The sequence below is a fragment of the Erpetoichthys calabaricus genome, chromosome 4, assembly GCF_900747795.2.
Source record: "Erpetoichthys calabaricus chromosome 4, fErpCal1.3, whole genome shotgun sequence".
In the NCBI taxonomy this organism is placed as follows: Eukaryota; Metazoa; Chordata; class Cladistia; order Polypteriformes; family Polypteridae; genus Erpetoichthys; species Erpetoichthys calabaricus.
Window position 1 is genome coordinate 333,160,151 of NC_041397.2, and position 26,536 is coordinate 333,186,686.

The following is a 26,536-nucleotide window of genomic DNA, read 5'->3' on the forward strand; positions in this document are numbered from 1 at the left end:
GGGCCAAAGGGTTACCTTCTAACTCAACGGTGGGCAAAGGTGTTCCTGGAGGGCCGCAGTAGCTGCAGGTTTTTGTTCCAAACCAATTGCTTAATAAGAAGCACTTATTGCTCAAGTGACACTTCTGCTTCATTTTAGTTCAAGTTTTGAACCCTTATTGCTTATTTCAGTCTTGCATTTTTTAATGGCTCCTTGTTAGCAATAAAATGCAAATGACAAAAGAAACCGGCATTTCTCCATTTAGCTTGTTTCCATTTACACCTGTGCATCTTTATCAATTAAATACTTACAAAGAAAGTGAAGAGAAAAAAAGTAAAGGACAGAGAATGGACTCCACTGTTTTAGATGAAAAAAATGTCGGATATGAGAATGAGCTGACATAGCAGAGTTAAAGCATCAACAAGTCAAGTCAAGTCAAGTTGGGGAGCATGCACTGGTAAAGTGCGTCACCGCACCCACTACACAACGAAACAACTCGGGATCCCGGTTTGCAACCCCCCCAGGCAGACACGCGGTCCAGTCCCACCCTCCGGAAATGACCCTTGGGGAAACATGGGGGAAACACGCCACATGGCCATAGTGCCGTAACTGACGCTCCCTCACAATGCAGGTAATGTGCCTCATTCGGGACTCCATGAGCAACACAAAGTCAAACCAACGGTACCCAAGGATTTTCCGGAGAGACACAGTACCAAAGGAGTCCAGTCTTCGTCTCAGGTCACTGGATAGTGTCCATGTCTCACAATCATATAGCACGACAGGAAGCACCAGGATTCTAAAGACTTGCACCTTCGTCCTTTTGCATAGATATCGGGAGCGCCACACAAACCTTTCCAGTGACCTCATGACCCCTCATGCTCTCCCAATCCGTCTACTGACTTCATAGGAAGAGTCACCAGAGACATGAATGTCACTGCCAAGGTAAGTAAACTTCTCAACAAGGTCAACACTCTCTGCGCAGACAGACACACTGCTGATGGCCGTGCCCAAGAGGTCATTAAAGGCCTGGATGTTGGTTTTTATCAGGACACTCGCAAGCCCAGACACTCGGACTCCTCACTCAGTCTCTCGAGTGCCCTGATCAGAGCCTCCGTTGACTTCGAGAAGACAACAGCATCGTCAACAAAGTCAAGATCCGTGAATCTTTCTTCACCAACAGATGCCACACAGCCGCTGGACCCCATGACCGTGCCGAACACCCAGTCCATACAAACATTGAACACAGTAGGAACAAGAACACACCGCTGACGAACCGCAGAATCAACTGGGAAAAACACAGAGGTCCTGCCTCCACTCTGCACAGCACTCACAGTACCAGTGTACAGGCCAGCCATGATATCCACCAACCTCAAGGGGATCCCACAAACCCTCAGGATGTGCCACAGGGCAGCTTGATCCACCGAGTTGAATACTTTACGAAAATCGACAAAGGCTGTAAAGAAACTCTGCCGATATTCGTGTTTTCACTCCATGAAAACCCTCAGTGCCAGGATGAGGTTAATGGTAGACTTCTTAGGCGTAAAACCAGACTGTTCCAGTCGCTGGTAGGTGAGCAAGTGATCATGGATCCTATTAAGGACGACCCTAGCAAGGACCTTACCCGGCACCGAGAGCGGTGTTACCCCCCTGTAGTTGCTGCAATCCAGGTGATCACCCTTCCCTTTCCAGTTTTTCTGGCAGTTGGGATGATGCCAGTCTCCCAAATGGAAGCAAAGATTGCCTGCAATGCCAGGAGGACAGCCTTACCACCAGCCTGGAGAAGTTCACCCCCAGGATACCACAGATCCCTGCAGCCTTTTCCCCCCCTCAGCTGGTTCACCACCTGTGCAATCTCAGTGAGACTGGGGGGTTCACAGCTAATTGGAGGATCAGCCTCAAGGATCGCGGACCAGAGATATTCAACGTCCTAGCCGGAGGATCAGCTTTGAACAACTGCTCAAAGTAGCCAGCCCAGCGGATCACAATTGCAGTGTCCTCCATAAGGACTGTTCCATCAGCCGCCCTGACTGAGACTCTCTGAGGAACAGATTCAGATGTGCATAATGCTTCAATTCCTCTGTAAGCAGGACGTCGGTCGCTAGACCACAGATGGTGTGTCACTTGCTCACAGATCCCTCTAACAAACGCCTCCTTATCTGCCCTCAGAGCCCTCGCAGCCATCCCTCTCGATGATATCCAGGGAGCCCTGCGAGATGTAACACCTCCTTCTGGTAACACCGGTAACAACAACACAACCCTCAGCAACCTTCAGGGTCTTGTCACGGAAGGTCTCCCACATCACATTAGGATCGACAGTCGTACCCAAATCTGCAAGTTCCTCACACAAACTGCATGCAAACTCCCCAGAAACAGCCTGGTCATGGAGTCTGGCCAAGTCCAGGCTCATTTTCCTAGTAGGTGGTAACCTACCGGACCCATGCTGGATCTTCAGATTAGTAACAACAAGTCTGTGGTCAGAATTCACAAACTGGGCACTTCTGTAGACCCTGTAGTTTTGCAAGAGCCTCCAGTGTCTGCCCACAAGGATGTGATTTATCTCCTTCACCTCACCACCAGTATTGGAGTACCAAGTCCAACGATGCAGTTCTGGGTGCTGGAACCATTATCCAGCGATTTGTAAAGTCAAGGAGCATGAAGCCACTTTCACCATGATCACCAGACCCATGGGGACCAAGACAATCCTCATAGCCAACCCTCTCAGTGCCAGTAGCTGCATTGCAGTCACCCATGACCAGAGGAGTGTCACCTCGTGGGCACCCATCAACCACCGAGCAAAGCTGCAAATAAAATGTCTCCCTCGCCGAGACATCACTCACCTCGGTTGGAGCAGACACTGAGACAACAGACAAAGCACCCAGGGAGTGCCAAAAAGCACCAACAAGTCATGAAATTAAATTATCGGCAGGGATTGGTTTCTAATTAAGCAACTGGGTTGGAACAAAAACTCCAGGACTAACTTTGCCCCCCCAAACCACCTGTTCTAACTGGACAGTTGGCCAAAGCACAAAGCCAGGACAACCTCGGAGTGGCTTATGGACGACTCTAGGAATTCACAATCAGAGCCTGAAAACTGCTGACCACTGGTGGTCTCCATCCAGCCTGACACCCAGATGCAGGTGTCACATCAGACCCCAGAAGACTCCAGGCTGCCAAAGGGGCTTCACGTAAGTCCTGACTAAAGGGTCTGATTGCTTTTGTCAGTGGGATATTTCACTTTTTTTTTTTCATTTCATTTGCAAAAATGTCTCAAGTCCTTTTTCCGCTTTGCATTGCCAGGTGTAGAGTGTTGCTTGATGAGGCTTTAAAAGTAAATTGAAAGGATTTTAGAACATGGCTGCAACATAACAACCTGTGAAGAAGTCTTTACTGAGGGAGCTGTAAGTGGACATGTCCTGATTTGATCTTCATTTTAAAGGGTCTCTTTAGATAAAGCTGATAAAGCATAGCCAACATCAGGCCACTTTTACATTCTGTAGTCCATTGTGTAATTTAAACAAACAGACATGCAAATACCACATAAGGAAAAAGTAAGTGCACCCCTCCATTGCTCAGCACCACAAACTTAGAATCCGGTGGTGATGATGAGGAGGACATTCTGAGAGAGGATCACGTCTGAAGCTGTCCTCTTATTGAAACCTCCCACATTTCAGCTGGTTTGCTGTTTGGTTTTGAAGTGTGTGTTATCACAAGAGAGCTCTCTGAGGCCTTCACAGTGAAGTGAGTTTGGGAAGGAATTTCAAGAGATCTTCAGACAAAAGGTGCTGAGAGAAGTCTCAAAGAAGACCAAAAGGAAACCAGAAAGATCATCAGGGCAACGCTAAAGTCTGTCCTTGAATCCTTGGCAAAGCGCAGGACGTTTGGAACACTGTGCTCTGGGCAGATGAGGCACAGACAGATTAGGGCTGCCAATCGATTACAAACAATCATAAAATAAGGGGTTCCGTCGACCTGGACGCGTGATCGCCACCGACTCTCATAGAGCCCGGAGACAGTGGGCACGTGAGGTACAGAGAGGACCATTTATATGAGCAGGCAAAGGGGCGAAGCAGCTGGCAAATGTGTCCGAAGTGCTCTGCCAGTGCCATCCTCCAAGCTGCCTGCTTTTTTTTACTTTGCCCGCGTCTCTGATAGTTGTGCCTCTTCAGACAGTTTAGCCTGTGTATGAGATTTAGTGTTTTTGTGGTGGGTTGAATCAAACTGTGCCTTGGGATTTTTTTTGGGTTGCAAAAAGTGTGCCACTACAGAAAAAAATGGTTGGAAATCACGGCTGTGCAGCTTCGCTCCTGGCATGCTAAAAAAAGTTCTCAGTGGCAGCTGCCTTGCTTAAAAGCTGACACCGTGCATGTCTCGCATAATAACAATTCTTTACATTTATATAGCGCTTATCTCACTACTCAAAGTGCTCTCCATACATTGAAGACCCGGGAAGCAAACCCACAATCTCCTTACTGCAAAGCAGCAGCACTACCACTGTGCCACCTGTGAGGATGATTACATCGTGTTCTTTGCATAAATTCACAACAATACTGTAAACTGGACTCATGGGTATCGATAATCATCACACTTCTCTTTACAAGAATTTTGTCATTATATTAGGGCAGTAAGCACTGTAAGCTACAAGGCAGACTGGAAAGTTAAATACAGAGGTACTAGTGTGCCACTCAAAGATTCAGTATGCATATGGGCACTGGCACAGTGGTTAAGGCTCTGGCCTTCAAACCCTGAGGCTGTGAGTTCAAATCTCTCCAGTGTGACCCTGAGGAAGTCACTTGACCTGCCTGGACTCCAATTGGAAAACCATCAGTGGTGGAAATCTGGAGCCGTTTGGCATTGCATGTTAGGCAGGCTCCTTCACTTGCTGTCTTAGAACATTAGAACATTAGAACACTCTACACAAGAACAGGCCATTCAGCCCAACAAAGCTCGCCAGTCCTCTCCACTTATTTCTTCCAATAAAACATCAAGTCGAGTTTTGAAAGTCCCTAATGTCTTACTGTCTACCACACTACTTAGTCGCTTATTCCAAGTGTCTATCGTTCTTTGTGTAAAGAAAAACTTCCTAATGTTTGTGCGAAATTTCCCCTTCACAAGTTTCCAACTGTGTCCCCATGTTCTTGATGAACTCATTTTAAAATAACCGTCTCGATCCACTGCACAATTCCCTTCATAATTTTAAACACTTCAATCATGTCACCTCTTAATCTTCTTTTGCTTAAACTGTAAAGGCTCAGCTCTTTTAATCTTTCCTCATAATTCAACCCCTGTAGCCCTGAATCAGCCCAGTCACTGATCGTATCCTTTTGTTGCCTCCTCATAGAATTCCAGCATGTTAGTCAAACATGACCTCCCTCTTCTGACCCCATGCTGACTGTTCCTAATATCTCCTGTCCTTGCCATGTGTTGCTCGATCTTATCCTTAATAAAACCTTCCATTAATTTTCCTGTGATGTTTCATGTTAAGCTTACTGGCCTATAGTTGCTCTGATCTGCCCTGTCACCCTTTTTATATAATGGGATGATATTTGCCATTTTCTAGTCCTTCGGAATCTGTCCAGTGGCAGTGACATCCTAAATATGTGTCAAGTGTTTATATCTGTACTCACTAGCCTCCTTAAGAACTCGAGGCTAAATATTATCTGGTTCTGGTGATTTGTTCGATTTCAGCTTATTTAATCTGATCAGCACTTCTCCCTCTACAATTTCCAAATCCCTCAGTACCTCCTTAGTAGTCCCTGTTACTGCTCTGAGGTTATCCACTTGCTGACTTGTAAACACCTCAGAAAAATGTAAGTTTAAGGCATCCACTACTTCATTGTCTGTATCTTTTAATTCCCCTTTACTATTTCTGATGCACTTGACCTCCTCCTTGACTGTTCTTTTACTACTAAAATACTCAAAGAATCTCTTAGGGTCGTCTTTCACCTTATCTGCTATATTCATCTTCAACTGTCTTTTAGCCTTCCTGGTATCCTTCTTAATGGTTGCCCTCATGTTCTCATACGCTCTACGATTCACTTTGCAGTCATTAGTCTTATATTCCTTATAAAGCAGTTTTTTCCTTTGCAACTTCTTTTTTAAATCTTTATTAATCCACCGTGGACTTTTTTTTAGTTTCCTATAAATTCCAAATTTAGGTCTGTATCTGTCCTGCATTACATTTTTAAACCTGTTCCACTGCTCCTCGACTGTCTCCACACTTAAAAGCTTATCCCAGTGTAATCTACTTAGACTTTGTCGCATCTGCTCAAAATTAGCCTACCAAAGTTCAACTTAATAATTTTAGTCTTTACATCTGCACTCTTACAAAATACTGAGAATTGTATTACGTTATGGTCACGTGACCCTACTGGTCCAATCACCTCGACACCCTCAATTCTATCCTAATTATTACTAAATACTAAATCCAGACAGGCTTCACCCCGTGTTGTCTCTTTAACATGCTGTGTTAGAAAACAGTCACCGATTACTTCTAAAAACTCCTGCTCTTGTGCTCCTCCATCTGTAAGGTTATCCCAGTTAATATTTGGATAATTAAAGTCCCCCATGACTATAATATCTCCCTGTAAACTTGCCTTTTTTGATATTACTATAAAGATGTGTGTTGAAGTTACTGTCTGAATTGGGTGGTCTATGATACACTCCTAAAATAAGACCTCTTCCCAAATATTTTCCAGGCGAAGCCACATGTCCTCACTAAGATGGGGCTCATCATCCAACTGAAGAAGACTTACATTTAAATCCTGTTTGGTATAAACAGCAACCCCACCTCCTTTTCTGTTCTGTCTGTCCTTCCTAATAATGTGTATCCCTCTATGTTACACTCCTCCTCATCTTTGTTATTTAGCCAGGTTTCCGTTATTGCTATAATATCATAATTATGCTCTGCTACACACAACTCCAACTCACTTACCTTATTTTTACATCTAGCATTAAGACAAACTATTTTTAATGTGTTACTCCTTCTACATTTAAATGTTTGCTTAGAATTTACATTACTATGCATTCTTGTTTCTACACCATTGTTTGTTCCTCCATGTATAGATCTAAACCTGGCCTGTCCTAAACTCCCTGCCCCCCCAATCCTCGACTAGCCTACACATACGCCTCCCCAATACATTTGTGCCCCTCCAGTTCAGATGTAACCCGTCACAGCGGAACAGGTCCATCTGTTCCAAAAGGAGTCCCAATGCCCCATAAACCTATACCCTTCTACCCTGCACCAAGATTTGAGCCACGCGTTAAGCCTTCTAATCTCCTCAATCTTACCTGGACTGGCGTGTGGCACAGGCAGAACTTCAGAGAAGACTACCTTGTCAGTTCTGCTCCTCAGCTTAGCACCTAACTCTTTGAATTTGGATCGCAGAACTGACAGACTACCCTTATGTATGTCATTTGTTCCAACATGGACAATGACAACTGGATCCACCCCCGCTCTGGCCAAGAGCCTATGCACCCTTCCAGGGAGGTCCCCCACCTGTGCTCCCGGAAGGCAACACACCGTGTGAGACTCTCTCTCTCTGGAGCACACCTGCGCTTCAATCCCCGTAATGATCGAGTCCCCAACTATCACTACCTCTCTCTTTTTGGGAACTGGTTTTGAGGTGGCCCGTTGGGGCTCCTCATCCCTGCCTACCACCTCAGAATTATCAGAGACAAGGACCGCAAGGACATGATAACAGTTTGCCACTTCTAATTCTGGGGTTGATGCCCCCGGACAGTGTGAACCCTTTGCCTTATGCCTTGTGACCGTGACCCACCTGATTCTACCTGTCTGGTCTGGAATCTCCTCCCGCGCCACCTTGGGGGTGCACACTATCTCTATAAAGGACACCTGGGCCAAGTCCGCCAATTCTCTATTACAACGCAAGTCAGCCAACTCCTCCTCCAGTTCAGCGACCCTGAACTCGAGGTGCTGGATAAGCTGACATCTCCTGCAGAATGTAGCCCTCATAGACAACTGGCTCTTCCAAACCATCATCTAAAAAGTCCAACATCCTATTGTCAGAGGGGGACGTTTTGTACACTGGGTGGTTCCATTAGGCACCCATTGTTGGGACTGGGGGTAAGAAGTTAAAAGGCTGTCTGCAGGATGGAGGTGTTTGCTGTCTTGCAAAGGAGTCACCGCTTTGAAGTTTTTGGCTGGTTGAGATTACAAACAATACCAAGTTGTGATAAAAGAACTGCTGCTTCCTTGGAGGATGTCTGTATTTACCTGACTTGGAAATTAACATGTTTGACAATATTGGTTTCTAATCAGCAGATCTGTACTCATTAATGGTTGGTAACAATACTGTTTAAACTGATTGTCCAGGACTGATAATGGCAGGGACTGAAGGAGATTTAAACTCCTGGGAAGGAGAAGGCAGAGAGGGACGGCCCACTGAGAACGCTGCCAAGACACTCGGACAGAGCACAGGGGCTCGTAGGCAGATGAGGGTACCTGGCTGGCACGACCTGAGGCACAAGGACTGCAACACTTACTTCCAGAGAGGAAGAGACAGCTCCACAAGGAGACGCCAGTTGTGGGTCCAGCGAGAGAGGGAAGCCGCATGAAAGGACCAAACAAAGCTGGCAGACGAGAAATGAGGTGTGCTGAGGTCACAGCAACACAAGGAGCCCAGAGTGGAAAAAAAAGGAACGATGAAGAGACGCTGACGGGCATTCAACGATTTGACAAAACTTCTGTTGGGAAACGAGTGTCCGGTGAACAGAGTGCGTCCGTGGACAGTTGAATGATGAAGTGTTGGGGTAACACAGTGCGCAAACTGGACTCTGCACCACAATTCTTGTTTTTAACGGACTTTTAGAGTGCAGACTGCCTGCTTTCCTTTTAAAAAAAAAGGGAATTTCATACCAGATATTGTTAGAATTTTTTGTTATGTTCGGTTGTATCTTTTTTAATTTACTAGATTGTCTTGGGTAATAGAAGTTACTGTTGTGTTTTGCATTGTGTGTTTAGTCACAGCCCAATTTAAAGAACCCTGTGTGCTATTATCAGTAAATCTCAAGAGTTCCCAGTCTCTTAATAAAACTGGGTGGCGTAGTTGGATATTTTAATGGTGTCTAAGTTAGATTTCCTGTGAGTGTGAACAGACACCTGTCACACTTTAACTCCTCGGACTTTAACCCAGTATGATATGTTGACTATCTGTGTACTTTTTATTACGAGTCTCTTCAGCTCTTATGTGTTTCTGTTTCTTGTACCCTTTGGTTATTGTGTGTCTGATATGTTGGGTTTTTATTGTACAGCACTTTGATCAGCCTTGAAGTGCTGTATTAATCTATACTAATAAAAGGCAAAGCCCTCACTGACTGACTGACTGACTGACTGACTCACTCACTCACTCATCACTAATTCTCCAACTTCCCGTGTAGGTGGAAGGCTGAAATTTGGCAGGCTCATTCCTTACAGCTTACTTACAAAAGTTAGGCAGGTTTCATTTCGAAATTCTACGTGTACTGGTCATAACTGGGACCTGTTTTTTGTCCATATACTCTAATGGAGGAGGCGGAGTCACGTATCGCGTTATCACTCCCCCTACGTAATCACTTGAACTAAAAATAAGGAAGAGATTTACAGCACGAGTCAAACGCGGGAACGAAGGTAAATGACGTTAATTTTTGAGTGTCTTTTAATACCGTGTAAGCATACATATTAACACGTGCAATTAAATGTGAGCATTTACGGGATGATTTCTCAGGCTTAAAAGCTCGCCTTTTATTAAAAAGGTAAATGCTAACTGTTTTCATTCTGAAGGGCACAAACCACATTGGATTTTGTAATGATAGCTGATTAGTAAGGTCTATTAAGGGATACTTACAGAATGATTAGTAATGCCTGTGAATGCCGATGCAAGTAGGAGAATGGGCGTGAACTAAAGAACGATTACTAACTTGTACAGTAAATGTCTCTAAAGTCTGTCTATTAAAAAGTTATTATATCTTTCAATCCTGTGTATTGATTAAACTACGAACCTAACAAGATCACTACATGGTGTCAGAAGTGGCGGATTGGAAGAGGAATCTGAAGAAGAGGTTCAGCTTTTGAACGAGTCGCGTGTCTGTGAGTAACCCGAAAACGTGATCAGAAAGCGCTAAGACGTTCTAGCAAAAGAGAAAAAAAAATATGTTAGGATTACAGCCCCCACCAAATCTCCAGTTAAAGGGAAATGTAGCTGAAAACTGGAAAAGATTTAAACAGAGATTCGAGTTGTATCTTGCTGCAATTGAAGCAGATAGGAAAAGTGAAAAAATGAAAGCGTCTATGCTTCTACATGTAATTGGCGAAAAGGCGCTAGAGGTGTATAACAATTTTCAGTTTGAAGAAGATGGAGACAATATGAAATTGAACAAAATAGTTGAAAAATTCGAAACGTATTGCAACCCAAAGCTCAATGTGACGTTTGAGTGGCACAAGTTTTTTTACATGTTTCCAGAAAAGCGCAGAAACAATAGACCAGTATGTGACGGAATTGCGTAATAGGAGCTGTTCTAAGAAGAAACCGTCAAGACATCAAAGGACCAATAACCTCTAATCAGAACACTAACACCAGCTAAACAAATATTAACGAGAAAACAAGTATAAATCAGGAAAGAACATCTCAACTGCAAACACAATTAACCAGAATATCACAATGTCAAGTAAAACCACCAGAACGACTCACTGAGACATGTTGAGGATTAAAGGAACATTTTCAATTAAGAAATGCTGAATTCCTTTAACAGTTGTGCTTTTTATACATAGTTTGAATGCTGGATGTATGCCTGAAATGTTCTGGATAGTTCAGTTGTTTGAAGTGATCAAGAATTAAACGTGTGCATTTACGGAGTGAATTCTCAGACTTAAAAGCTCGCTTTTTATTAAAAAGTTAAATGCAAACTGTTTTCATTCTGAAGGGCACAAACCACGTTAGATTTCAGCCGTTAAACGCGCAAAAATGTCGGTACACCAGATAAATAAGCACAACATATTATCAGTTGTATTGTATGCTTACAATACATATTGAAATGTGTTAATCGTTAACTAATATTATGGGATGGTGTTTTTCGACTCGCGCCTTGATTTAAACGATTGAATGTCTTGGTGGGTTTGCGTAGCTTATTGTCAATATCTTTACACCTCTTTTTAAGACTTATTGACTGAAACGGGCTTTCATGAAAAAACTTAGGGCTTTGCTACAAGATACACCCTCCACAAGTTAAGCAAGTAAAAATAAAATATATATTTCTGTTTTATTTAAACCTTTTAAGTTCGTATGCATAGCCCCATTTGGCTGTTTTAGTTTTTTTTTTTTCTTCAGTAATATTTAATCTCCTTAAAGAAAAACAACATATGCACTTTACTTTTTTTGTATCTCTTTAGTAATATTTTAGTGTAAAAGGATAACCAGTATTTAAACCTTTTATGTTACTTTATAAAGTTATTTTACACAATGTTGAAAAATTAATAAGAAAGCTACATATTTTGGCAGCTGCTGCTTTAATTTTCAATGAAATGAAAAAAGCTCTCCAAGAGAAAACCTCAATGAAGAAGAAACAGTTTGCACTATCTAAAAAGGAGAAACCCTCATTTATAAAGGATTGCTGCAGATGACTTAACTGAAAATAAATGAATAGTTCCTATGTGTATAATACATATTTATCTATTTGACTTATGCCTTTATTCCACCAACTTACAACATCTGAGGTACAATTTGTTACATTACTTTTGCTTTTTGCAGCACAGGCAGTTGAAGTGACTTCCTCAGGGTCACACAGTGGTGTCAGTACCAGGATTTGAACTGACAAGCTCCGGGTTTGCTGAAATATTACTGAAGAATGAAAAAAAACAAAAACGGGCAAATGGGGCTATGCATACAAATGTCCATCCATCCATTATCCAACCCGCTATATCCTAAATACATGAGCCAATCCCTGCCAACACAGGGCACAAGGCAGGAAACAAACCCCGGGCAAGGTGCCAGCCCACCGCAGGGCGCACACACCCACACACACACACACACCAGGGACAATTTAGAATCGCCAATGCACCTAACCTGCATGTCTTTGGACTGTGGGAGGAAACCGGAGTACCTGGAGGAAACCCAGACAGACACGGGGAGAACATTCAAACTCCACGCAGGGAAGCGAACCTGGGTCTCCTAACTGGCACCTTTCACTGCACCACCATACTGCCCGCATACAAACTTAAAAGGTTTAAATAAAACAGAAATATATACCTTTATTTTTACTTCCTTAACTTGTGGAGGGTGTATCCTGTAGCAAAGCCCTAAGTTTTTTCATGAAAGCCCCTTTCAGTCAATAAGCCTTAAAAACAGGTGTAAAGCTAAACTTGCAGCACCGCTATTCAATTACACTTGCCTAACGCCTCTCCTAAGGGGACATACTGTGAGATCTGGGCATCAGTCAAAGCACCAATCACAGGCCCGATTAGAAAGTGGGAAGCTGTGATTTGTCGTCTCCCTCCCATGTAACAATCACAGCCCGTGTTACAACGCACTATGTATGTATGTGTATATGTATATGTGTGTGTTTATGTATGTGTGTATATGTATGTGTATATATATGTGGATGTGTATATGTATATGTATATATGTATATGTAGATATGTGTATATGTAGATATGTATATATATGTTTACATAACCTCTTTAACATACTACTTCTCCGCTGCGAAGCGCGGGTATTTTGCTAGTATATATATATATATGTGTATATGTATATATAATATATGTGTTTATATATATATATATATATATATATATATATATAATGTGTTTATATATATATATATATAATTTATGTGTTTATGTATATATATATATATGTTTTTATGTATGTATATATATAATATATGTGTTTATGTATGTATATACATAATATATGTGTATATGTGTATGTATATATATATATATATATATATATATATATATATATATATATATATATATATATATATATATATATATATATATATATCCATATTACTAACCGAGAATGCTAAACCGGATGATGGACGCAGGCACATCCGGCAATGGGCCGTAGCTGCAAAAAGACGTACTGCGCAGGCGCAAAAAGAGTCCGCGAGAGTCGGCTGAGGAGCCGAGAAAGGTGGACAAAAGAGGGCGAGAGAGGCGGACAAGACCACAGAAAAAAGGAGTGAGCACAGGAAAAATGGAGAAATGAGGAAACGCAGGCAAAGCACGAAACACATTGCACACGAAACTAGACCCAAAAAAAAAAAAAAGAGGCTCGCGCACAACAGCAAGGCACCCCCCCCCCCCACCCCCCTACAGGCACCGGACGGGACACACACCAAGAGGGGGATTCAACAAGCCCATGGAACACAAAACCACCCCACAGACCCTACAAGCAAGGGACGGGACACACACAAACAGGGGGATTCAACAAGACACAGGAACACAAAAAGAAAGAAGACGCTCGCGCGACAACAATCCTCAAACACCCCCCCCCCCCACACACACACATCCATAAGAAGTGACACCCAAAGCCACATATTCTAAAGTGAACATCAACACCTTCACACTAGGCAGCATTGGTGTATCTCCTTACAATAAAGCATTATTAACCGTTCAACCGCAGAAAAGGCTCCATATTAACAGTGAGTGCAATACTCCTTATTACTTATCCATATTTCTAAAAGAAAAAATGACTCGACTCCAAAAACGCAAAGCTCAACTAAAGCTTCTAACTAACGATGTACCTAAAATTAAAAACTTTATGAACTGCATTAGATCCTACAATACTTCATTTAATATGCACAAATCTACATCCTAGATCCACATGACGCAAACTATCAATCAAAGTGCTGCATCGCAACAGGCACGGATTCAAAACGAAACACCTCCCGTCTCAGACATACATTAATGGCAGCGAAGGCTACAACGGGCGTCTCACACAGCACAGGCAAATCGATTACAGCTCCAAAACAACACGTCCCAAATACTACACATGCAACAACGCGCCTCTCAAACGGCACAAGCAAAACATACACCAGGAAAATTCATTCGGATTAATGAATGTCATTTGCAATCATTGTCATTCAGTTCACTTCCCTGAAGAAACAACTGGCAATACAAGTTATACATTTACACGTTGTTGTCAAAAGGGTCAAATTAGACTGCCTTCTTTACATTCATATCCTGAATATCTACAGAAGCTTATAACTGACGATGTACCTGAAAGTGAAATCTTTATCAACTTCATTAGATCCTACAAATCGGAATCCACTATGAACATTAACGGTGGCACTGCACGTGACATCCGTCTTGAAAAAATGTTGTTTATTGATGAATGTTCAATGGCATGAACAAACGTTTATGAATAATAATATTCGATTTGGAGGAAAGGTACTTTTATGAGGAGGAGATTTTAGACAGTGATTAGCTATTCTTCCAGATGCCATGCACTCAGCTATTGTTCAGTGCACCTTAAAATACGCAGACAATTGGCATTGCTTTCAAAAGATACAGTTAGTAAAAAAGATACGATGTCCAGAACCAGATCATAACAATTGCTTATTACAACTGAGAGATGGTACACTCACCAATACAGATGGACTTCAGCCACATATTATTACAATTCCTCAAGCCTTTATCTGCGACGACTTAGTTACAGAGAGATTTGGAACAGCAATCTCATTAGACCAAATGCCCCTTTTAACACAACGCACTATATTATGTCCAAAAAACTATTAATGTGGAAAACATAAATACCCAAGTCATTCCATTACTTCCTGGAGAGACACAACTCTTTCTAAGCTCTGACAAACTTGACTCTGATCACAACAATAACCATCTTAAATGACCTTACAAGTTCTGAGCTGGAATTACCTTTTACACTTAAACGGCGTGTACAAAGAAATTTTCAAATAAACCTTTACACTGTGCCACACACTTTATTGTTTGCTTTCTATTTGCATCATCTACACCGTCACACTATTCTATATCTCATTCATACATCACGCTCTTTGTCATTCCCAACACCAGGGGTTGGCGAGCGAAGCGAGCAGGGGGCGGAGCCCCCTAGTATATATATATATGACAGCAACACTCATAACAATGACAACACAATTACATTGACAATCATGTTACGTTATTTTTAAAATGTTTCCTTTACTTTTTCATAACCTCTTTAACACACTACTTCTCCGCTGCGAAGCGCGGATATTTTGCTACTGTATGTATATACAGTGCATCCAGAAAGTATTCCCAGCGCTTCATCACTTTTTCCACATTTTGTTATGTTACAGTCTTATTCCAAAATGGTTTAAATTCATTTTTTCCTCAGAATTCTACACACAACACCCCATAATGACAACGTGAAAAAAAGTTTATTGAGATTTTTGCAAATTTATTAAAAATTAAAAAATTGAGAAAGCACATGTACATAAGTATTCACAGCCTTGCCATGAAGCTCAAAATTGAGCTCAGGTGCACCTTGTTTCCCCTGATCATCCTTGAGATGTTTCTGCAGCTTCATTGGAGTCCACCTGTGGTAAATTCAGTTGACTGGACATGATTTGGAAAGGCACACACCTGTCTATAGAAGGTCCCACAGTTGACAGTTCATGTCAAAGCACAAACCAAGCATGAAGTCAAAGGAATTGTCTGTAGACCTCCGAGACAGGATTGTCTCGAGGCACAAATCTGGGGAAGGTTACAGAAACATTTCTGCTGCTTTGAAGGTCCCAATGAGCACAGTGGCCTCCATCATCCATAAGTGGAAGAAGTTCGAAACCACCAGTACTCTTCCTAGAGCTGGCCGGCCATCTAAACTGAGCGATCGGGGGAGAAGGGCCTTAGTCAGGGAGGTGACCAAGAACCCGATGGTCACTCTGTCAGAGCTCCAGAGATCCTCTGTGGAGAGAGGAGAACCTTCCAGAAGGACAACCATCTCTGCAGCAATCTACCAATCAGGCCTGTATGGTAGAGTGGCCAGACGGAAGCCACTCCTTAGTAAAAGGCACATGGCAGCCCACCTGGAGTTTGCCAAAAGGCACCTGAAGGACTCAAAGACCATGAGAAAGAAAATTCTCTGGTCTGATGAGACAAAGATTGAACTCTTTGGTGTGAATGCCAGGCGTCACGTTTGGAGGAAACCAGGCACCGCTCATCACCAGGCCAATACCATCCCTACTGTGAAGCATGGTGGTGGCAGCATCATGCTGTGGGGATGTTTTTCAGCGGCAGGAACTGAGAGACTAGTCAGGATAAAGGGAAAGATGACTGCAGCAATGTACAGAGACATCCTGGATGAAAACCTGCTCCAGAGCGCTCTTGACCTCAGACTGGGGTGACGGTTCATCTTTCAGCAGGACAACGACCCTAAGCACACAGCTAAGATATCAAAGGAGTGGCTTCAGGACAACTCTGTAAATGTCCTTGAGTGGCCCAGCCAGAGCCCAGACTTGAATCCGATTGAACATTTCTGGAGAGATCTTAAAATGGCTGTGCACCGATGCTTCCCATCCAGTCTGATGGAGCTTGAGAGGTGCTGCAAATAGGAATGGGCGAAACTGGCCAAGGATAGGTGTGCCAAGCTTGTGGCATCATATTCAACAAGACTTGAGGCTGGAATTGCTGCCAAAGGGGCATCGACAAAGTATTGAGCAAAGGCTGTGAATACTTATGGACATGGGATTTCTCAGTTTTTTTGTTTTTAATAAATTTGCAAAAACCTCAAGTAAACTTTTTTCACGTTGTCATTATGGGGTGTTGTGTGTAGAATTCTGAGGAAAAAAAATGAATTTAATCCATTTTGGAATAAGGCTGTAACATAACAAAATGTGGAAAAAGTGATGAAGCGCTGTGAATACTTTCTGGATGCACTGTATATATATATATATATATATATATATATATATATATATATATATATATATGTAGATATATGTAGATATATATATAATATATATATATATATGTAGACATGTAAATATATATATGTAGATATGTATATATATATGTAGATATGTAAAAATATATACAGTAATCCCTCGCTATATCACGCTTCGCCTTTCGTGGCTTCACTCCATCGCGGATTTTATATGTAAGCATATTTAAATATATATCGCGGATTTTTCGCTGCTTCGCGGGTTTCTGCGGACAATGGGTCTTTTAATTTCTGGTACATGCTTCCTCAGTTGGTTTGCCCAGTTGATTTCATACAAGGGACGCTATTGGCAGATGGCTGAGAAGCTACCCGGCTTACTTTCTCTCTCTCTTGCGCTGACTTTCTCTGATCCTGACGTAGGGGGTGTGAGCAGGGGGGCTGTTCGCACACCTAGACGATACGGACACTTGTCTAAAAATGCTGAAAGATTATCTTCATGTTGCTACCTTCTGTGTGCAGCTTTTAAGTATGCTGCACGGTGCTTCGCATACTTAAAAGCTCGAAGGGCACGTATTGATTTTTTTATCTGTCTCTCTCTCTGCTCCTGACGGAGGGGGTGTGAGCTGCCGCCTTCAACAGCTTTGTGCCGCGGTGCTTCGCATACTTAAAAGCAAACAGCCCTATTGATTTGTTTGCTCCTTTGAAGAGGAAGATATGTTTGCATTCTTTTAATTGTGAGACAGAACTGTCATCTCTGTCTTGTCATGGAGCACAGTTTAAACTTTTGAAAAAGAGACAAATGTTTTTTTGCAGTGTTTGAATAACGTTCCTGTCTCTCTACAACCTCCTGTGTTTCTGCACAAATCTGTGACCCAAGTATGACAATATAAAAATAACCATATAAACATATGGTTTCTACTTCGCGGATTTTCTTATTTCGCGGGTGGCTCTGGAACACAACCCCCGCGATGGAGGAGGGATTACTGTATATGTTGATATATGTGTCTGTGTGTATATATATATATATATATATATATATATATATATATATATATATGTATGTATGTATATATGTATATATGTATATGTGTGTGTGTATGTATGTGTGTATATGTATGTGTATATATATATGTTGATATGTGTATATATGTGGATGTGTATATGTATATATATATATATGTTTATATGTATATATGTGTATATGTAGATATGTGTATATGTAGATATGTATATATGTATATGTATATATATGTTTGTGTGTGTGTGTGTGTGTGTGTGTGTGTGTGTGTGTGTGTGTGTGTGTGTGTGTGTATGACAGCAACACTCATAACAATGACAACACAATTACATTGACAATCATGTTACGTTATTTTTAAAATGTTTCCTTTACTTTTTCATAACCTCTTTAACACACTACTTCTCCGCTGCAAAGCGCGGGTATTTTGCTAGTCTATACTAATAAAAGACAAAGCCCTCACTGACTCACTCATCACTAATTCTCCAACTTCCCGTGTAGGTAGAAGGCTGAAATTTGGCAGGCTCATTCCTTACAGCTTATTTACAGAAGTTAAGCAGGTTTCATTTCGAAATTCTACGTATAACGGCCATAACTGAATCCTACTTGCGTACGTATATATGTCCATAGCCTGCAGCTCGGTCGCTGTGTGAGGTGGGGTTGCGTCCTGCGTCCACCTTTTTCTACCTTTGGACAACCGCCAATGCCTCTTAAACATCATCACAGGTGACAATTTGAGTAGTGGACACTTTGATGTTTATGAATGTTTCAACTTTCAAAAGCTGGATGCGAAGTTATCGATGAAACCGGTTGTATGCTTACAACGCTTGACAGATGCAGAATGTCACTTCAACACAACAAGTCTTGCAAATACTAACGTAATTGAAACAAACCATGAAACTCAACCCGATTATGACAGCAGCAATCCAAGCTGTGATAAAACAGTAAAAAGGAGGCGCGTCAGACGTCGTGGTACAGTTTCTGATTCAGCTAGTCGGAAACAACTTCATGACGCTGCTGCCAAATACTCGCAGGCAAATCCACAAATTCATAGAGACGCTGTCGCTAAATACTCACAGTAAAATCCAAAAGTTCATAGAGACGCTGTCGCTAAATACTCGCAGGCAAATCCACAAGTTCATAGAGACGCTGTCGCTAAATACTCGCAGGCAAATCCACAAGTTCATAGAGACGCTGTCGCTAAATACTCGCAGGCAAATCCAAAAGTTCATAGAGACGCTGCCGCTAAATACTCGCAGGCAAATCCACAAGTTCATAGAGACGCTGTCGCTAAATACTCGCAGGCAAATCCAAAAGTTCATAGAGACGCTGCCGCTAAATACTCGCAGAAAAATCCACAGGCTAATAGACACGCTGTCGCTAAATATTCGCAAGCAAATCCACAAGTTAATAGAGCTTCTGTTTCTAGGTACGATCCCAATAATAAAAAGCAGCTCATATGAAAACAACAGGATTGGCTCAAAAAAGCCAATTGTGGATTTGCGTACAGCCACTGAAACTTTATAATGGCACGAGACTTCAGGTCACGTGTCTGCAAAAGAACCTAATTGAGGCAACTATTTTTACTGGCGGTGGCTCAGGGGAGAGAGTTTTTATTCCTCGCATCCCCGTTATACCCTCTGATCTCCCATTTCAATTCAAACACCTCCAATTTCCAGTAAGGCTCTGCTTCGTAATGACAATTAATAAGTCTCAGGGACAGACCCTACAAAAGGTTGGCATTGATTTGAGGCAGGACTGCTTTTCACAAGGCCAACTGTACGTTGCATGCTCAAAAGTAAGCTCAGCACACAGCTTGGTCATATTACAACCGGAGGGGCGAACTGACAACGTGGTATACAAAGAGATCCTTAACAAATAATTATTGATTTATTTTCCCTCAGTTTAAAAAGGTTTACTTTTCTTCTTAATAACAATTTGAAGGCAGTACTTCGCCACTGTGAAGCGCGGGTATCTTGCTAGTAAATAAATAAATGTAACCAATGGTGTTATAAATGACACAAATTAGTCAGTCAGTCATTCTCCAACCCTCTATATCCTAACTACAGGGTCACGGGGGACTGCTGGAGCCAATCCCAGCCAGCACAGGGTGCAAGGCAGGAAACAAACCCCAGGCAAGGCAGCAGCCCACTGCAGTAATGACGCAAGTTACCTTGGATAAAGACGGCAGCCAAATAAGTAAATCTAAGAAATGGAAAAGAGTGGGATCTTTACCTTTGCTACTTTCCTTTAATTTGGCTCCGTAAAGCCCCCTTCCTACCCCCTTTCCTCGCACCCCTTGGCACCTATGTTGCTATGTACCGTATAAAGCAAGGAAATTAAACACCCATATACCACTGTACTCACATGTGGCAAGGTGTCGTGAACCGTGTAATCTGAAAATTGTACATAAAAATGTAATTTTTGCATATTTTTAAAGGTGGTATATAAATAAATACGGTACTGGCTGTATATCTAATTCTTTAGGTTTAACTTTTTGGTATTACTGTTTTGTAATGTAAAAAAAAAAAAAAACTGCATGAAAATGCTGCCCTGACCTAAGCAGTGCCTGAGGCGATGGCCTCGTTGCCATCACTAGATGTGGCAATATTTTTAAACACGTTTAACGGGCCATGTAAGTCGCAACAATTAACGCATGAACTTTCCCAGGCCTAATCAAGATATTTGGTCCCAGTATCAGGAGACACGTTTAGTGCAAACCAAAGACAGCATTTGACCAGTCGAACCTGATACCAAGTGTATAGCACTCTGATCTGGGGCTGCTTTGGTCAGTCAGGGCCTGGACAGTCACCATCATGTAATCCAGTGGTTCTCAACCCCGAGGGAGGTGCAAAGTAACAAAAAGGGAGGTGCGAAGAATGGTTACAGACAACCCACAGATCACCTCCAAAAACCTGCAAGAACATCTGGCTGCAGATGGTGTATCTGTACATCGTTCTACAATTCAGCGCAATCTGCACAAAGAACATCTGCATGGCAGGGTGATGAGAAAGAAGCCCTTTCTGCACTCCCGCCAGCCACAAACAGAGTCGCTTGTTGTATGCCAATGCTCAATTAGACAAGCCAGATTCATTTTGGAACAAAGTGCTTTGGACTGATGAGACAAAAATTGAGTTATTTGGTCAAAACAAAAAGCGCTTTGCATGGCGGAAGAGCAACACCGCGTTCCAAGAAAAACAGGACTAGGCTAGAGAAGAGTGACTAGGCTGATTCCAGGGCTACAGGGGTTGAATTATGAGGAAAGATTAAAAGAGCTGAGCCTTTACAGTTTAAGCAAAAGAAGATTAAGAGGTGACATGATTGAAGTGTTTAAAATTATGAAGGGAATTAGTCCAGTGGATCGAGACTGTTACTTTAAAATGAGTTCATCAAGAACACGGGGACACAGTTGGAAACTTGTTAAGGGTAAATTTCGCACAAACATTAGGAAGTTTTTCTTTACACAAAGAACGATAGAAACTTGGAATAAGCGACTAAGTAGTGTGGTAGACAGTAAGACGTTAGGGTCTTTCAAAACTTGACTTGATGTTTTCTTGGAAGAAATAAGTGGAGAGGACTGGCAAGCTTTGTTGGGCTGAATGGCCTGTTCTCGTCTCGAGTGTTCTAATGTGCTACCTACTGTCAGATTTGGTGGAGGTTCCATTATGCTGTGGGGCTGTGTGGCTTGTTCAGAGACTGGGGCCCTTGTTAAAGTCGAGGGTCGGATGAATTCAACCCAATATCAACAAATTCTTCAGGATAATGTTCAAGCATCAGTCACAAAGTTGAAGTTACTTATGCAGGGGTTGGATATTCCAACAAGACAATGAGCCAAAACACAGTTGGAAATCTACAAAGGCATTCATGCAGAGGGAGAAGTAGAATGTTCTGGAAACGGCTGTCACAGTCCCCTGACTTGAGTATCATCGAAAATCTATGGCAGTGGTTCTCAATCTGTTGGGCCGGCCCCCCTAGGGGGCGCAAAGTACCAAAAACGGGGCCGTGAAGATGTGTAAAAAAGAAAACAAGAATCGAAAATATAAAAAATACATCTATTGAAACCAAAACAAATGAAGTTAAACTACATTCAGATACTAGAAAAATAAATATAGAGTTAGATAAATGTTGGTAAAAGTTAAATAGGTATAATAAAATATGCATTTATGATATATCATTAATTAAAAAAGAACAAATTGGTATTAGTGGGCTCTTTTCAAAAAAACCTTAGGGGGGCACAATTAAAACTGTTATGAAAACTCGGGTCGCAAATACTTAAAAGGTTGAGAAACGCTGATGTAATCCATCCTAGAACTCTTCATTGTACTACAGGGGGTCTTCAAGATATAATGTGACAAAGACCCTAAACATCCCAGCAAATTCACCAAGGAAAGGCGGAAAAGAAAGAAATGGAGGGTTCTAGAATGACCAAGTCAAAGCCTGAAATGAATCTCATCAAGATACTCTGGGGGATTTGAAATGAGCCCCCTAGACCTCACACAGCTGAAGGAATTCTGCATGGAGAGGTGCACCAATGTCCCAGTTAGTGACTGCTAGATGTTCAGAGAAAACACCAACTTGACAGGTAACAGCAGCTATTAGAGACATGGGGGGTCTCAACCTTTTCACAGACTGAAGAGGTATTTTTGTTCATTTTTAATTGAAAAAATTGTGGCAAAATCAAATTTTAATTTTGCTTTTTATTTCAATAACCTTACCATTGTCTGTAAATACTGTTTAAATGAAGGCCAAACCATGATATGTCCACATATGTGAAAAAGAAACACAAATCAAGGGGTGTACTTACTTTTTCACATGACTGTATATTTGTATGTTAGTTGTACTTTAGGACCCCCTGATAAGGGCGGTTCGGTCCCTGTACAACCGGTGTCAGAGCTTGGTCCGCATTGCCGGCAGTAAGTCGAACCCGTTCCCAGTGAGAGTTGGACTCTGCCAGGGCTGCCCTTTGTCACCGATTCTGTTCATAACTTTTATGGACAGAATTTCTAGGCGCAGCCAGGGTGTTGAGGGGGTCCGGTTTGGTGGACTCAGGATTGGGTCACTGCTTTTTACAGATGATGTTCTCCTGTTTGCTTCATCAGGCCGTGATCTTCAGCTCTCTCTGGATCGGTTCACAGCCGAGTGCGAAGCGGCTGGGATGGGAATCAGCACCTCCAAATCCGAGACTATGGTCCTCAGCTGGAAAAGGGTGGAGTACCCTCTCAGGGTTGGTAGCGAGATCCTGCCTCAAGTGGAGGAGTTCAAGTATCTCGGGGTCTTGTTCACAAGTGAGGGAAGAATGGAGCGTGAGATCGACAGGCGGATCCGCAGTGATGCAGGCTCTGCATCAGTCTGTCGTGGTGAAAAAGGAGCTGAGCCACAAGGCAAAGCTCTCAATTTACCAGTCGATCTATGTTCCTACCCTGTCTGGGCTCTCCCTTAAAGATAGGGTGAGAAGCTCAGTCATCCGGGAGGGGCTCAGAGTAGAGCCGCTGCTCCTCCGCATCGAGAGGAGTCAGATGAGGTGGCTCGGGCATCTGATCAAGATGTCTTCTGGATGCCTCCCTGGTGAGGTGTTCCGGGCACATCCAACCGGGAGGAGGCCCTGGGGAAGACCCAGGACATGCTGGAGGGACTATGTCTCCCGGCTGGCCTGGGAACGCCTCGGAATTCTCCCGGAAGAGCTAGAAGAAGTGGCCGGGGAGAGGGAAGTCTGGGCATCTCTGCTCAAGCTGCTGCCACCGCGACCTGACCTCGGATAAGCGGAAGAGGATGGATGGGAGGATGGATGGATGGATGGATGGATGGATGGATGGATGGATGGATGGATGGATGGATGGATGGATGGATGGATGGATGGATAGTTGTTGTTTATACTGTTGTGTGTGTGATGAACATTGGTCTTCTTTCATGGTATGAAGTGTGCTGCATAAATAAATTATAATCAATATTAAACTGAAATAGAACGGCAGTAGATAGGAGAGACTGGAAAACAGAAAGAATGAAGACAAAAGTAAAAGGACTTGAGTGACAGGTGGACTTGGCGCTTAAGAGACTCAAGTCCAATGACTGCCTTGGTGATTCACTGCTCGAGTCCCTCTATCCCATAAGGCACCCGTCTCAGGACCCCCACACTTCCTTCTCATCATTCACACGACACTCACACGGCTCTTTCTGATGGTTACACTTTGTTATCATATCCTGACCTCAGACATTAAAAGAGAAATCATTTCTGTTGGCGATGATCCCTAGAGGCCAAGCAAAAACTCACATTGTATAAACTCATCTCTGTTTTGAGGCTCAGGAGACCGTAGGACAAAAATTGGAGCTTTATGGCCTGAAAAAAAAAAAAAGAAAATGACATAAACTGAAGAAGGCATTGTGTAATGTTAGTTAAATTCTTAAACATGTATTGCAAATGCACTGCAGTTCAAATAAAACACAAAATAACAAGCAGCTAAAGCTCAAAACTTGACAAGTGCAGAGAGAGCATGCAGTGTGCAAACATACAAGTCTCTAAATATGTTGAGATTTCCGAGCTCTTGACACCCTCCCAACTGTAGCGCACGCCAAAACGCAGATGATGCATCTGGCGAGGGTTCCTTGCCCGTCACGGAGACAACTACAGGTTTGTGGCGCCACCAAGGCAACTGAAAGATCACAGCCTCGGAGTGTAACACACCTGTCACCTGATGGTTGATGTGGGGAACAATCTAACCCGGCCACTGGTCACTGTGTCTAACCCCATGTCTGCGTGCATTGAAGTGGTAGATGCCATTTGAATAAATACCCCCAGTGTTCCTCTTGTGATTAGAATAAAGTTGGCTTTCTTGTAGACTTTGAACTCAGCATCTTCTCTCAGGTTCCAGACAGTGAGATATAAAATAAAACGGGCCTCCTTCAAGCATAACGCCACTCATTATCCACTTATCAGTCTTCTAAACACGACAATAAGAGAACATTGTGGGTGCCCATGACGGAGCACAGGCATCCTGGCTGGAACAACAGAAGGTTTCATTCCCGGCCAGGAGGCTGTAATGGAAGGACTGGGAGAATGGACTCTCCAGGATCATCAGGTCATTCCCCCACACAGCTAAACCCGATTAGGACACCTGCAGGGCTGCATGGAAAAAGGAGTCCAGAAATACAAACCTTTTGGGGTTTCTGCACAAGTGCTCCAGATGACTGGGACAAAAGACCGGAAGCAATTCCTTGTCGGGTGCAAAAGAAAGCTCACTACCTCATTTGGATTGAGTCAAGAGTCGGGAGGCAGTGGAGAAGGAGGACTGTGCTTGAAATGCCTTTTGTTATTATTCTAGTGAAGAAGGTGTTGGGGCTCAATAAATACCCTCTGTCTGCATTATTGTGTCTAGAGGATTGGTGCTCAGTGGCACCCCCTTGTGGTTACAACATTTAGTGGCCTTTCACAACAACATGAACAGATGTTGTACCTGATGGAGACAATGTCTTAATGTCCCACTGACTGATCTTCTCCAGACTCTTCCTTAGAAGTGAAAGCTCCTTTTTCAGGTCCTCAGAAGTGAATTCAGTTATAGCTTTGAAGTTGATCGAGTCTCCTTCAGTAGGAAGGGAAATAATCTCATTTGACCATCTCTGCATCAGGAGAGAAGAAGAGATAAGGTTTCAGAGAGGGCCAACAAAAACAAACATGTGTTAAAATGGATTAGTGTATAATGCTTCACCCTGTCCAGGATGATACCGGTATAATTCACCAATACTTTAAGTGATGTATTTGACATGGAAATGATATGGAAAGCAAGTCAACCTAAAACTGGTCTTGGACCCCTTCCTGTGATACAGGCAGATTAAATATGATGAAGAAATGAATATAAAGAAATAGTTAAGACTACATGTACTTCAAACTAGAATGTGGTACTAGACAAGGATGCCTCTTGTCACCACTGCTATTTGCAATCGCCATTGAACCACTGGCAGTTCACTTTGAAAATGCTTATGAGATAAAGGGGATTATCTCAATGAAATTGGGGGGTTCACAGCTAATTGGAAGATCAGCCCCAAGAACCGTGGACTTAGCGATGTCCACCTTCCTAGCCAAAGATCAGCTTTAAACAGCTGCTCAAAGTAGTCAGCCCAGCAGGTCACAACTGCAGTGTTATCCTTAAGGACTGTTCCATCACCTGTCCTGACGGCGACACTCCAAGGAACAGACTTGAATGTGTGCAATGCTTTGGTTCTTCTGTAAGCAGGATGTGGGTCACTAGACAATAGATGGTGTGTTAATTGCTCACCACCTCATCTGCCCTCAGAGCCCTCGCAGACGTCTTTCTCAGTTCCCGGTACAGACAGAAGTGGCCACCAAGCTGTGCGCTGTGTGATTCCTCTTGATGAGATCCAGGGTGTCTTTCAAGATGAAATACTTCCGTCTAGGAACACCAGCAGCACCAACACGTTCCTCAGCAATCTTCAGGGTCTTGTCATGGTAGGTCTTCCACATCACCTTAGGTTCAGCAGTCATACCCAAATCTGCAGGTTCCTCACACTAGAAACAGCCTGGTCTTGGAGTCCGGTAGGGTCCAGCCTCATTCTCCTAGCAGGTGCCAGATAGCCTACTGGACCTAAGCTGGATCTTCAGAGTACCAATAACAAGTCTGTGATAGGAGTTTGCTATGAGGTTGTGTTGGTCACCAAG

The 26,536-nt window shown here is 42.7% G+C and overlaps 1 protein-coding gene across 1 annotated transcript in view; it reads right to left on the reverse strand.

Moving 5' to 3' along the window:
* LOC127527614 (tripartite motif-containing protein 16-like protein) overlaps window positions 1-26,536 on the reverse strand; it is a 43,403-nt gene that overhangs the window by 10,887 nt on the left and 5,980 nt on the right. The window contains exons 4-5 of the mRNA XM_051926733.1: window positions 25,317-25,479; window positions 24,137-24,202 (exon numbers count right to left, since the gene is read on the reverse strand). Of these exons, the coding sequence (XP_051782693.1) occupies window positions 24,137-24,202; window positions 25,317-25,479 (229 nt within the window). The remainder of the gene's footprint in view (window positions 1-24,136; window positions 24,203-25,316; window positions 25,480-26,536) is intronic.